This window comes from Gallinula chloropus, assembly GCF_964237585.1.
Source record: "Gallinula chloropus genome assembly, chromosome: Z".
Taxonomy (NCBI): Eukaryota; Metazoa; Chordata; class Aves; order Gruiformes; family Rallidae; genus Gallinula; species Gallinula chloropus.
The window spans coordinates 57,426,769-57,440,920 of record NC_140089.1 but is presented as its reverse complement, the minus strand read 5'-3'; the positions used below and the strand labels follow the sequence as shown (position 1 = coordinate 57,440,920).

The following is a 14,152-nucleotide window of genomic DNA, read 5'->3' as shown; positions in this document are numbered from 1 at the left end:
CTTTTGGGCAAAATCGTCTGCAGGTGCTGGAGCTGTTGCATCATGACATTTACCCTACGTCAGTTGGTACAAACTGGTTGAATGCATGTGGTTCTGTGTAGCTGTGTCTTTGGGTTTACGTAGTCCCATGAAGATAACACTGTATACTAGACCAACAGTTCTCTGTGGTCATCAGTGGCTTGTGGAGCTATGTAAGCCCTCTATGATTTCAAAATAACAACAGTAAGGGTGTTCAACTGTCCTGGTTTTGGTCCGGATGGAGTTAAATTCATTTGTAACAGCGGATGGAATGCTGTGTTTGGGAGTTAAAATGGGAGTAGTGCTGATAACACCCTGATGTTTCTGGTTGCTGTCAGACAGTCAAGGACTTTCTCAGCTCTTCATGAGAAAGGAGGGGCAAAGCCAGGACAGGTGACCTAACTGACCAAAGAGAGTATTCCACGCCAGTTACCTCCTGCCCAGGATATCAGGGGGCTGACGGGAGGAAGGCCGAGGGCGGCTCCGGGACGTGCGGTTCTTGGGGGACGGTCGGGTTCTGGGACGGCTCTGGGTGGCACGGGCTGAGTTGTGTGGTTTGGTGAGAAACTGCATTGTGTATCAACAGCTTCATATATTTTTGCTCTAGAGTCCTGTCAACATTGTTATATTGTATCTTTCTGTTATCTTAGTAAACTCTCCTTATCCCAACCCACGGGCCTCTTATTTCTTGGTTTTGGGGTTATTTGCCCCTTCCTCTTCCTTTTCCCTTCCCTTACCACTTACCCCTTACCCTCCCCTCCCCCCCTTCCCTTTTCCCTGCTCTTTTCCTTTAAGGAGCAGGCAGCTGTGTGGATCTCGGCTCTCAGCCGGGGTGAAACCACGACAGAGGTGAAATCAAGCAGCAGCTGAAAGGAGCCTTGATGAAAGAAAGTGTTTCTGGGAGGGTTTGGTCAGTGATTACAGATGTTGCACAGTGGGAAATTCTCTTTGTTTGCAGTGTATAATTGGAAGAAGAATGACTTTAGAAATACTTCTGCGAGGAGGAACGTGAACTCCCGTAGGTGAGTGAAAAGACAAAATCTTACTGCAAATTCTTCTGCTTAGTGAACATTAGGGGAGGGCTGTGTAGCTCCTTTCTGAGGGATGCTGAGATGTGCTTATTCGTCAAGGTCAGTCTGTTCCCCACCAGGCAGTTACTGACCCTTTCATCCTGTCTGCAGAGAAGCTTTCAAGTTAATTGAAAAGGTACTCAGAACCCACAGTCCCTGGGTCATCAGAGGTTTTAGGAGGTGTGCTGCACAGGAACCATACTTGCTTTCCGAGTCTGGGCTCAAATGCTTAATCTTGAGTTACTTTATTTCCTCTTACAACACACATTGGTTGTAAGAGGAAATACACTTTCTCCTTTGTGATTTCAATGCTTTCATTTGCTTTTGATGCTCCTTAGCCTGTCCAGACTAACACTGGCATCCTACTTTTTGTATTTTTCAGTTTGGTCATAACAGTAATTTTCCCTCTACATTAAACATAGCTGTATACACATTTTAAACAGCAGTGAGGGTTTTTTCTTTTTTTTTAGAGGAACCCCCCCTGTATTTTTGTAAGTGGAGTTCTTTATAAATACCTGTGAGTACTTTTACTCAACACATTACCTAAGGCTTTTCCTCTGATACTTGTTAAATGTAGTAAGCTGTCAGTCCTCAGTAGCTACTGAGGTAATGGATATGATGGAAAATATTTTCCTGCCAATTTTTCAGACATAAATTCCTTTCTGTAGGGTTTTTATGTTATTAAAATGTCCTTATGGAATTGCTACCTCAGGGAGTGGTACAAACAATCTCGGTCTGGTTTACCAGACTTGGGAGGAAGCAGGGGGTTTTAGGTGACTTCCTCTGCACTGAAGAACAAAAATCTCCAGGTGTTAATCTTAGTCTTTCATCCTCTCCTTTTCATCTCCTGAGGCCTTTCTCTTAATTTAGGGGGTTTTAAATAAGCACATAGCTTTACTTTTCCACAAGTAGTGCACTGTACAGGTGTAGTCAAAGATGCTGGAAGATACTTTCAATGTAATGTGGCCTTCAAAAGAAAAGCCAAAGTTTTCAATTACTGTCACTTCTGATACTCACCAGAGCAGTACGAGACCTGGATTTTACAGGAATTGTGTGCAGTGGAGAACTTGTTCAGTGTAAATGAATGTCATTGTACTTCTAGGTAGGTTGGAAGTAAATTTCCCTGGTTTCTTGTGGCGTGTCTGGAGGTTTCTTTAGCTTCTCCTTTAAGCAGACAGGGTCATAGAGTTCAGGTCACGGAGTCTGGAGCCCTAGGCCCTTGCAAGCTCTGCCACTATGCCTGGTGTTGGAGAAAGTGCTTGCAGTCAGTTTGATGGTGGGTCGGGAGCATCTGTGGCAGTGCTTAAGCTGGAGAGGGCTCCAACTTCAGGGGTAGTTGTGGTTCTTTACGGGCAGAGGGGGGAGACTTCGTTCTCTGTCTCGCTTCTTGCCACCTTTTGCATCCTGTCATGCATCAGCTCTGAAAAGAACAGGTCCTTGGAGTTACTACAGCTCAGTATTGCAGCAAACACTATCCCTATTTCTCAAGATAAGCTTTTTCTTTATTTTCCTTTCTTTTTGTCTTACAGCTTTCTGTAGCTGAAGGAAAATGGTGGAAGAGAGTGGAATAGAGACAACTCCACCCGGTACACCCCCACCAAACACAGCAGGGGAGACTACAGCTGCTACCACTGCTGCTACAGGTAGGTCATTAGGTACAGAAACTTCCTCAGAAACTCAGTGATATTTATTCATGTCTTTTTAAAGCACAGCAGTTCATCCAGAGGTGTTGGGATCAACCTAGAGAGCTCTTCTCCAGGCTGATGGGAAGAATTTGTTTCTTTCTCATGGCAGTATGGCATACATCTGACAGAGAGTAGTGTAAATGTTTTTATTATTCTTGAAACTTTTTGATGAAGTCATGTGGATGCACTTAGGGTTTTTAAGGACGTGGGGACAGGGAATACTGGCCAGTACAGTGCACAGTGAGATGAGCAGCACAGAAGGGAGTTCAAACAAGTCTACAGTCTTGTGGGGGATAGTGAGAAACGTGGACGATCACTTGGATTTTACTATTGTGGGTGGTAATCAGAGCACTGAATCTGATTTTTCCAGAGTCTGAACCCCATGTGCTTGACTACCGAATGCTCAGTTTTCTGACACATCTGGTAACATTACCTTGAGTCACACTAGTGCCGTGGACTCCCGAGTGGAGCGCTCTTAGCCCCAGGAGGATGTGCTGGGCGATCCATTGGGTGCAGGAAGAAAATACCAGAGCATTCCTTTATAATAGTTTTATCTAAAAAAAGAAGAAAAATCAAGCTTTACTCATATTGAAGATACTTCTTGGCATATATTTCAGAAACCACCAGAGACGTGGTAAAAATGTCTGTAATATTAAATGCAAACAATATGTTGACAAATGGATTTGTCAGGAAATTCTGTTGGAAGGAGACATAGAAAACATTGCTGATGATTATAAGAAACAAGCATGAGAACAGATCACAGTATGGAAGGTTTGCTGTACAGATGTTCCTAACGTGTTTCTGCTTATGGTTTTTGCTAAATTCTGTTTCAGTAATGAAATACAGAAAGAACAACTTTATTGTCAAATGCTGAAGGAGGGCTGTGCTGGAGAAGCTGCATCCTCAACAGTGAATGATTTCTTTAATAAAAGCCATGTTTTTATTAAGACTGCCTCAGAGTAACCATTGATGGAGTGATTGCTTTGACTAGGCTAAAAATGGATTCTCGAATAAGGTTACCGATCTATTTCCACCCATGACATTTATTGACCGCCTCATTCATAGGCAAGTTACTGCAGCAGTGAAAGTGGAGCTGGTGCACAAAGGGCTACAGGATGCCAGCAGTGTGGTTAACTTTATAGAAGTTCTCTTTAAATAGTAGGGGTTGTTTTTAGCTGCACCTTGTAATGGTAGAGGAAGTGACCGTGAAACTTTTGTGCATCGCACAGAGGTTTGCTGGTTGTCTTGTGGCAAGGGATTTAAATATGGCTTCAGCTTTCTTCTTGTACCAAAACAGACTTGCAGACTCGCTGACATTTTCTGTGATGACAAGTGGCCATCAGCAGTGTGCTACCCAGTAGTTATTTAAAAAAACCCCAAAACACACTTACAGTTTGTCCCTTCAAGATAAAGGTGGTTTATCCCTTCAAGATAAAGGTGGTGTTTTAAGAAGGAGTTACCTACTTCTTTGTAAGAAAGTCATGCGTTTGAGAAAATTGTTATTTGAAAGTGTTTACGTTGTCAATGCATTCCTGTTGCCAAAATCATTGCAAGTGTCACACAAAAAACCCTTTCCACTCTGTATATGTAAATTGGCAAAGAGAATTTCCTGAGCTATGTAAAAATCTTCCAGATGAATTAGCTTTGGTGGATTTTGAGCCCATTTGTTAGGAATACCAAAGTGCAACACCTTCTGATGATTTTTCCAGAAGAATTGAATGACATCAAGGAAGATGAACATTTGCTAGCTGAATTTCAAGATAAGCCTTCATATACTTGATGGCTGGGAGACGAAAACAAATAGCATGATTTTGTAAGCACATCCAGCAACACCTTTTCATTTGGGTCTGTGTGTCTTTGTAAGGCATTTTTTCCAGGTGTGACAACCATTAAAGCCATAATCGGAATATAGAACCAGACCTCCAAATTGCTGATGTAAAATTAATGAGGCTTCTGTAGTAACATTGCTCACACTACAATATTATTAATGGTATTCTATAGTGTGCTAACCATTAATAACATAACATATTGTTTTATGAATATACTATTCAAATACTAATTTTCAGTGGGAGCAGAAGAGTTTCTTGATCTTTATCTCATCCTTTTAATATTTCTGTTCTGTATGTTTTAAAATCTATGGAATATACTAGGACAGTGGCCCATGTAAGTATTTTGTAGCTATGTTGGGGGTGTGCATGTTCTGTTTTTTATTGACTGGTGTGCGTGATAAAGTTTGGAAACGACCTCCTTACGGTAACTTGGCACGTCACTTGACTGTCATCAATGTTTAGGCTGAGTGCAGTTTCACATCTGAGCTGATCCAACAGCTTAGTGCTGTAAAAACCAGTGTTTTCTGTTTCTCTGGCTTAATTTTCTGTCTAAATTTGGTTTAGAGAACAAAATTGGCTTATCCAAGGATCAGCTGGGGGCCAGACTGAAACACAGAAAGCAGAGCGTTTAGGAGCCTGGGTAGCTGGGTGCCAGGGAAGAGAGGGCTGCCTGGGGCTCAGCGTGCTAGCTGGAAATTTCTGAGGCCCACTTCATCTGCTACAAAATGGGTGGTCAAATGTTGACTCGTCTTTTTAGCTGTGATAAATAGGGTCAGAGAAGAAAAGAGATTCCAGGCTACTATCTCCAGAAATTGAGGGCAATTGGTGGTGGTTGCAAACTCAAGCAGTACTAAACTTTTTTCCATTGAAAGGAGAAAAGCAGACTTGGTCAAAACTTACTTGTAAACTAGCTGAACAATTACATACCTGAATCTCTGAGATGAAGGCTCGGTGTTTCTAAAATTCCATTTGTCTTTTTTTCCCCTAGCTTTGTCCAGTCCCCTTGCTACACCAAGCCTGTCATCTTCTCCTGAGTGCTCAGCACCTCTGGCAGCTGGAGCATCTCCACTTCCTCCTCCTATGATGACTTCATCTTCTTTTCCACTTGTGCCATCTGCAACAGTTTCTACTATGGCGCCACCTCTAACTCCAGCCCGACCTCCAGTTGCCCCTTCGTCTTTTAGTACCTCTGTGTCGCAGTTCTCTACAGCTCCTTCATTAAGCTCTACTGCTGGCTCTGGTCTTCCTGCACCTCCTGCTGGTCCCCCGATTTCAGGATTTTCCATGTCTTCAACGTATGATATCACCAGAGGCCACGCTGGTCGAGCACCACAGAGCCCACTGATGCCATCATTCTCTGCACCTCCCGTCACAGGTAACCTTTTGTATATAGACCTTTGTGCTTGTGAGACAGGATGAGGGGTCTCCTGGGTGGCTACTTCAGCAGTCTGCTAGAGTCCCACAAGTTCAGCTTCTTTAGTATTCTTGTGACACTTAATTACTGAGTAGCTGCGCTCGGAGGAATGGAGAATGGCCTTTGAAGTACGATCACGGTGTAGGACAAGAGTCCTCTTCCACAGAGTTCTGCTAGCACTCAGGCTCACAGAAAAGTGTTTGAGAGCAGTATTTTAAAATGTGCCCAGGAAAGCCCAGCTGACCATTTATTTCTGTGTTGCTGCTGTTCAGCTCAGAGGCAATTTCAGCCATTGTATTTCCACGGAATGGTAAGGTATCTCAGGCTGTAATCTCCTAATGGGCAAGTTTTTGTTCTGAGAAGCTCGCTATCTGTAAGAAGTCGTCCGTCACATGAGAGTAGCTTCTCTTTTCTTGCTTCTGGCTACTAAATTGCATCAGGACAGTGAAAAATACTTGCCTGCCATGCAAGCGAGTGCTGTAGTTGCTGAACTGAGGTGATTTTCTACTAGCCTAATGGAAACTTAGCTCTTCAGCTGCAGTTGGGCCAGGCTTTAACCATTGTTTGTGACATGTCTTTTAAGCAGTCTGTCCAGAAAGACCTATGGAAATTTGAAGACAATAAAAAGCACCACTCTTAAGCTAACATGTCTTTGTTTAATTTTACACATCAGGTGCAGGTAGGCTCGGTTCTATGAGCAGATATTGTTGAACTCATTCACAGTAGTTGCCTCTGCTAAACTCTAACAAGCAGGATTGTTCTGGGGCCTTCAAGAAATGAAAGGAATCAGCCCAGTATTATTCTATTCTTCCTGTTCATTTTCCTGTAAAACAATTGCATGTTGCTACGGCATAAGAAATGAAACGCAGTACTTGTGTCTTGTTTTTCCCTCTTCCTAGGTGTCTTCGCAGATCCTATTACTCAGCAAGCAACTTTCTCTTCCCCTTTGGCTCCTGGAACTGGTTCTGCAATCACTTTTCCTGAGGAGCTTGAAGACCCCAGAGTAGCTACTGCCCAAGGTGGAACACTTGCTGGAGGGCTGTGGGGGTTTATAAAGCTCTGTGGTTTTGTATGTTACCTTTCAGGAGGAACTACCATTTTTTGTTGTCTCTAACAAGATACAACTTTTAAGGGCATGTTGCTCTAGGTCCTGTCTTTCCTCTGTCCTCATTTGCAAGGTGGCTGTTTTTTGCTGAAACTGTGCTGCTTTCCTTTCCAGAAGAGGAATGACTACATAAATGCAGGCATCTTGGTGCTCGTGACAGGGAGATCCTTCTACCTTAGAGGTTTTGTCACATGCTCTTAAATCATGGGAAATGTCAGAACCTCTTTGATTCTTTGCACATCCTGGGTTTTTTTATCATTTCCTAATGAACTGAATTGTTTTTTTAGGGAATGCAAGTCCTGCCTGTTCTAAACCAAACAAGTCTCCTCAGGGAGAGGGAAATAAGTGTTTCTTCCACTGAGGAGGGGTTTCTTAAGAGGTGTCTGTGGTATTTGGTAGGATTTTTTCTATTCCGCTAGAGGGCACGGAGTGTATAATGCAGAACAGATAATCCTTGTGGTGCGATCTAATCGTAGAGAGGAAATAAGCCGCAACAACTGACAGCATCTCATGAGCCTGTAACCTTTTTGGAGCTGTGACATGCTACATCTGAGTAGTGTTGTGAAGGCTGTGGCAGAAAGATGCAGGGACTGTGTGTGAGCTCTGAGCTGTCTTCAGGAGCAACACGACTATCTGTACTGTAAATCGGAAGGAAGAATCAAGATTGACGTCCCAGTGGGACTGGAGACTTTTGGAGGGGCTTTCAAGGCCTTTTGAAGAAGAAAATCTGGAAGAATGAGTTGTGTGTGACGTGGCAGAGGGAGCCCTCCCTTACTCCAGTCATCTTGACAGTGCTACAGTCTTAAAGAGCAAGATTAATCGTCGATCAGTATGGTGAGAGCAGAGTTGTCGTGCTGCTTTTTTCTAGGGCACGTGTCTTATAATCATAAAAAGACAGCTTCTTTGGTCTTCAAGTGAAAATGTCTTCCAGTCACCATATTCCTCTTGCTTTTTTGCGATAGAAGGTAATGTTCCAGAAGAGAAGGTTTTCCTTGTGACATGATTTTGTAGCCCGTTTGAAAGGGCAGTAGTGAATTAGTTGAAAAGCCAATCTCATCCACGTTATTGTTGCCTGTATACCAGTAGGATCCAGCAAGTGACCTATGTCTGTTTCTGGAGAATGTGTATGATTGACTTCAACCCAAATGTAGATTCTTTGATTGGAGTATTAAATGTTGTACGTGCTCTGTGTTTTCCATGACCTCTGAGAATTTCCTAGGTGGAAGAATGAGGAATCATTAGTTGTACTGAAGCTGTCAAGTGTTGGATGTGTGGAAGCACACGTCAGAGTCAGGTTTTTAAACATCAGACAGAATCTGTGAGGCTTAACTGTCAGTTGTTGCAGAAATGCAAGCTGGATTCTCTGTTGAAGTGCATACACGGCAGTGCTGCAGTTATCTCTGTTTCTGCTCTTGAAATCGATTGAACTACCTTTTTTGCTCTGCTGTTCTTCAGAAATCCAACACCATTCTTTCAGATGTCCCTCAAGGTAGATAATAGGCCAGCAAGACCCTGTCAGTGTTTGTGCTTACATTTAATGAACTTTTAGGTCTGTCAGCAGCTCCACCTGGGATTTGGCTGGAGAAGATAGAGCGTTTTTTCAGCGTTGTTTAGAATCTACTTATAAATTGAGGAATTTCAGCTCAATTTCAGCTGTAAAAATATTTGTTAGTAATGGGCCATTCAAAAATAGGTCCTCTTGTCTGTAAGGTCATAAAAAAGAGGCTCTTCAGTTGGAGTTGTCACAGTTTGAGTCTAGCTACCGAGTCTGATGATAGCTGTAATTAGCATTTGTTAAATGTTCAAGACTTCCCGTCCCAGAATAGGAGGAAATCAAGTGTGTTGCCCACCATCACTGGCAGGCCTGTTTTTGCATTGGTGCGTGAGAGGATGGCGGTGATGATATTTGGCCTTTGCTGTATCCGAAAAGTCACGCACTCCTAGTCACGTCTTGCAGCATTTGTGCTGGCGAGTGAGATGCACCAGGCATTACAAAGTGTAAATGTGGTAAGAAGACCACGAAGCAGCTTAATACTTGGGTTTTGTTTGGTTGGTTTTTAACTGTGCTATTGTGAGTTTCTTGGGGAAAAACGAGAAAATAATATGGAAGTCTGTTTGCTTATGTTTAGGGTGTAGCTGAGAATCCCACGGTGAAGTCTGTTCTTGATAAACCCAAACATTCAGTGGAGACCATGATTACACCGCTGGACCCTGGCATGGTTCCATATATCAGTAAGTATTTGTGACAAACCATTAAGTAATGCATAGAATGTTAGATTAATGTAACAGCACTTGAAGTTTATCTGGAGAGTGTGTTAATTCTGTCACAGTTACGTGGTGATTTCTCAGGTGCGTTGTCCAGTGAGACTCTCACTCTGCAGGCTGATTTTTTTATGTGCGTCTTAAGGTTCATTTACTTGTGTATTCTGCTGTAGTTTAGGTAGTAGCATAGTAATACCCTTCAGTTCAGGTTGTGAGAGATGAGCAAGTTACAGAGAACAAAACGGTGACAAGTCCTTGTCTGTAATCTGGAAGTCACATACTTTTTTCCCTCCCTGTTTCTCTGTTTGAGGGAGTGATATGGAATTGAGTTTAAAATATGCTGTATGTGTTCTGTTGGATCTGGTGATTAAATCCCGGTGTGTAAGGTATCGCACTGAGGGTCGACAAGCCGAAAGGTAAGCGTGCTCACAACGGTGTTTACATCGCTTTTGAGGCTTTCTTCTGACTTTCAGCTGTTCTGCTTTTCTAGCCCAACAGTATTTATACTATTTTAGGAAGCTCAGCAAACTTGAAGCAGTTCCTGAAACACTTGGGAAGAACATTGAAAAGGCTAAAACAGTCTAATAAAGTCTCAACTACCAGAGGGGAGGTTGTGGGGAGGTGGGCAATGGTCTCTTCAGCCAGGTGAGAGGAGATAGGAGAAGGGGAAATGGCACAAAGCTGCGCCAGCAGAGGTTTAGATTGGATATTAGAAAGAAATGTTTACTGAAAGGGTTGATGATCTACAAAGGTCTCTTCCAGTCGTATGATTCTGTGATTCTGTGAAGTATTGCTGAGCATTGAGCCTGGAATGAAAAGCATAGTATCTCAGTTAGAGCTTTAAAATGAATAGGAAGGAGCAGCATTGTGGTAGTCACAATTTTGTGTTTTACTAAAGTACATTCATGTCACGTCTAACTGAGCTGAGATTTCTACAATTTGTCAGAGTACTGGACAGGTTTTATGGGTTGGGTTTTTGTTTGGCTGGTTTAGGTGTTTTTTCCTTGCTGTGTTTTGTTTGTTTGTTTTGTTTTGCTTTTTGCTTTTGTTGCAGCAGTCTGGTGAGCAGTCCTCCTTCTTAGTTGTGCTAGTGCTGCTCTTTGCATGTAGGTGAAGCTGGTCAGGAAACTGATGAGGCAGAGAAGAAAGCATTAACACCTTTGTGCGCTTTGTTTTTCTGAGCTGTCACTCAATTGGACCTGTGGTGTGATCCAGCTGACCACATTGCTGCACCATTGTACTAAAGCAGTGGGCAATATGTGGAATAAAACGGGATCATCTCTCATAGGGGGAAAGGGTGAATCAGCTTGGTCTCGGTAGTCTGGGGAAGACTTAAGGGGGGATCTGGTCAATACTCCTAAATATCTGAAGGGAGAATGGGGCCAGACTCTTTTCAGTGGTGCCCAGTGACAGGACACGGGGTAATGGGCACAAACTGGAACGCAGAAGGTTCTCTTCCATTCCCTACCATTCTTTGATTCTCTTGAGTGCATCCAGGCAGCTTCTGAGTATGTTTGAGGATGGAGACTTCCTCGTGGTTCTGGACAACCTGTGCCAATGCTTGGTTACCTTCATGGTTAAAAAGATCCTTCAGATGTTTGTATGGAACCTCCTTTGTTTCAGTTTGTGCCCATTGCTTCTGCTCCTGTCCATGGGCACCACCAAAAAGAGTCTGGCTTCTTCCTCTTTGCAGGCTCCCTTCAGATATGTGTACAAATCAGTGAGATCCCTCTGGCTTTATCTTCTGCAGGCTGAACGTGCCTATCTCTGTCAGTCTTTCCCCCTAAAAGAGAGATTCTAGCCCAGTGGTTCATCTAGTTCAATATTCTGTCTTCAGCAGAAGCAGCAGGAGGTGAATGTCAGGATTATTCTTCTAAATCCATGAGTTGTCATCTTAAATGAGCACTATGCTTTGTTTCAGGTGCAGAATACGCCTCAGTTCCTGTTGTCCTTTTTTCATTGATGAATCACTTAGGAAGTAAAAGTTAGGTGACTAGCTAAATTAAGTGACTTCTGCTTCAGGAAAGAACTTTTGTGCAACGTGTGAGAAAGAGAAGACCAACTGAAGCATAGTCTTAAGATGTAGAATGTATTTAAACTGGCTTGTAATGGGAATGAAGAATAGTACACGCTCATAGATATACATCTCTCTCTCTATATATACACACACCTGTGTTTTACAGAAACTGGGAGAGAACTGGACATAGTGGTTACTTCTACCAAAGAGGTGAAAGTTGCAGCCATTCGAGATGCCTTTCAAGAAGTCTTTGGAATGGCCGTTGTTACTGGAGAGGCTGCGCAGTCTAACATCGCACCCCAACCTGTGGGCTACGCTGCAGGTTTAAAAGTAAGTACTAAAGTACCTCCAGCACAGAGAAGGGCAATGGAAACGTAGGATGAGAGAGTGGTTGGGTTTGGAAATGACCTTACAAATTGTCCTCAGCAGAGGGGGCTGAAACTCTCTGCACTAGACCACACTGCTCAAAGCCACATCGAGCCTGACCTTAAGCACTTCCAGGGATGGGGCATTGACCCAGAAAAATCTGATTTTCCCTAAGGGGAATGTCAGTCTGTGGCATTGGGAGACTTCTCCTTTTCTTGTTTTTGGTGTAACTTGCCGCCTGTTCCGTTAGATCATTCTGAAGCTGCTTGTTGGAATAGCCTTTGGGGTTCTTGTGCAAACGCGGTCACAGCAGTGAAGAACATTTATGTCCATTTTCTTCTAAAGCAGTTGATTGCCATCACATCTGGCATGCATTGTGATATGACTGTAGTTTGAAAGTGTATCAGACATTTGTTCTTAGTCTGTCACTAGCACAGTACTTTGGGATGAAAACTAAACATGAGAAATTGAATAGGAAAAATGTAATCAGAAGTTAAGAGAGCCTTTGAGACTGGGTTGTCTCCCAACTAATTCTGTAGGTGAAAGACAGGTTGATCAACACTTGCCAAGGATCTTCCTGAACAGCTCCATTCTTACATTTAGTATGTAGGAATTCATTGTGCAGCTTTTCAAACAGCTGTGCTGGCCCAGAAGAAGAGTTAGCAAGGGTTGTTTCACCACCTTTTAAAAATACACAGTTGTTCCTTGTATCTAGGTGGAACCATCTCCTTGGCCAATACCTAAACCCAGTGACACCAACGATTTTGTATTCTGTTTCTTCAATGTAAGCAAACCATTTCCTCCATAAAAAGGAGGTATTTTCTCCTAACTGCTGTGGCAGCATTCACAGCGGAGTGAAGCTTATCCTCATAGCAATGTATTAGCTGAAACAATTTTATATGGAGGTAAAGGAGAAAAATAGACATGTTGCTTTACCTGATTAGCTACTGCAGCGTAGTGGTAATAGTGTTTGTATGGCAACTCAGAGTGAGAACAGGGTTGGAGTAAATGATTCCTTAGCTGGATAGGTACCAGAACAGAGAGGGTCTCTTCACTGGACAGAGTTGGTCCAAAGCTCTGAAAGGATCAAAGCACAACAGATCTTAAGATGCAAAAATGTTGATGTGAGTAACAGGATATATTCTGATACTTTAGTGAGTTTTATCATAGCTTGTGTTACTGTTTGAGATTCCTGTTTGGGAAAGGCTATGGTGCTTTTTCATGACTTTTGTTTCTTGTTTTTCTACTGTTGATAAAAAGAGTAATTTTTCAAAATCGCTGTTTTCTGTTTAACTTGAAAATTCTGCTCCAGAGGGGTTTTTTGCACTCATCTCTGAGTGTTGTATGATGTGATTGAAAGAGAATGTTGTCTAACAGATCATGTTCCCATGTAGGGAGCCCAAGAAAGAATAGACAGCTTGTGCCGGACTGGAGTAATCCATGAAAAACAGCCTGCTGTATCGGTAGAAAACTTCATTGAGGAATTGCTTCCTGACAAGTGAGAACTTGAAATATATCCCTGAGGTGGGGAGAGGGCTGTTTCTCATTGACTCAAAGGGTCTTGCTTCCAGTGCTTTAAAGAAAAAAATGTCATTTATATGTAGACACATATAAAATACATGAAACAACAGGAACCATAGAATTCTTTAGATGGGAACACAGGCACTACAGTTTTTCGTATATACATGAACTGATACATGCAAATTTGATTTGAAAAATGCTGGGATGCCTTGATGTAAGTCATTGTTACATTTTTAACTACAGTTGTACTAGAGGTTGTAAAACGGTCATCATTCAAGGGCTAACATGTTTCTTTTCAACAGACTCTAACTTGGCTGTAATTGCAGGTGGTTTGACATTGGATGTCTGATTATCGAGGATCCAATTCATGGAATTCATCTGGAAGCTTTTACCCAAGCAACACCAGTGCCTTTGCAATATGTTCAGCAGGCGAGTTTTCTGTTTTCTTATTAAAGTTGGATTAAGACTTAGGATTTAAGATTTAATTTATGATGTCAGCTCTTACTGGTAGTAGCTACACTTGAATTTCTTAGTTTATAAAATGAGGATCAAAAATATTTTTGAGTCATGCATTGCCTAAAAATCTTCAGGCCTTTGTAGAAAAGCAGTTCTCCCTTGGGAGTCTTCATTCTGCAGTACATGGCACTTGAGCCGCTGATTTTAATTCTTGTTAAAGAAGAAGAAATATTCCAAGAAGTTAACCAAGGAAAAAATAACCTCAAAGTACTCCCTCAGAAAAGGAAGTACAGCTTTAATTATTGAATTGTTGTCATCAATCTGATTCCATGACTCACAAATGTTTAGATAGATAAGAATCCTCACTCTTGCTTAGGTACAGAAGGAGGTCTTGTAGCTCAAGTAATGC

The 14,152-nt window shown here is 42.3% G+C and overlaps 1 protein-coding gene across 1 annotated transcript; it reads left to right on the top strand.

The window, feature by feature from the left end:
* Positions 1-2,637: 2,637 nt before the first annotated feature.
* LOC311203722 (protein PRRC1-like) lies at positions 2,638-13,740 on the top strand (the record flags this gene model as incomplete). The annotated part of the gene is made up of 7 exons (XM_084278480.1): positions 2,638-2,731; positions 5,591-5,977; positions 6,916-7,073; positions 9,251-9,353; positions 11,567-11,730; positions 13,161-13,264; positions 13,614-13,740. The coding sequence occupies 7 exons, from the start codon at positions 2,638-2,640 to the stop codon at positions 13,738-13,740; spliced, it is 1,137 nt and encodes a 378-aa protein (XP_084134606.1).
* Positions 13,741-14,152: the final 412 nt, after the last annotated feature.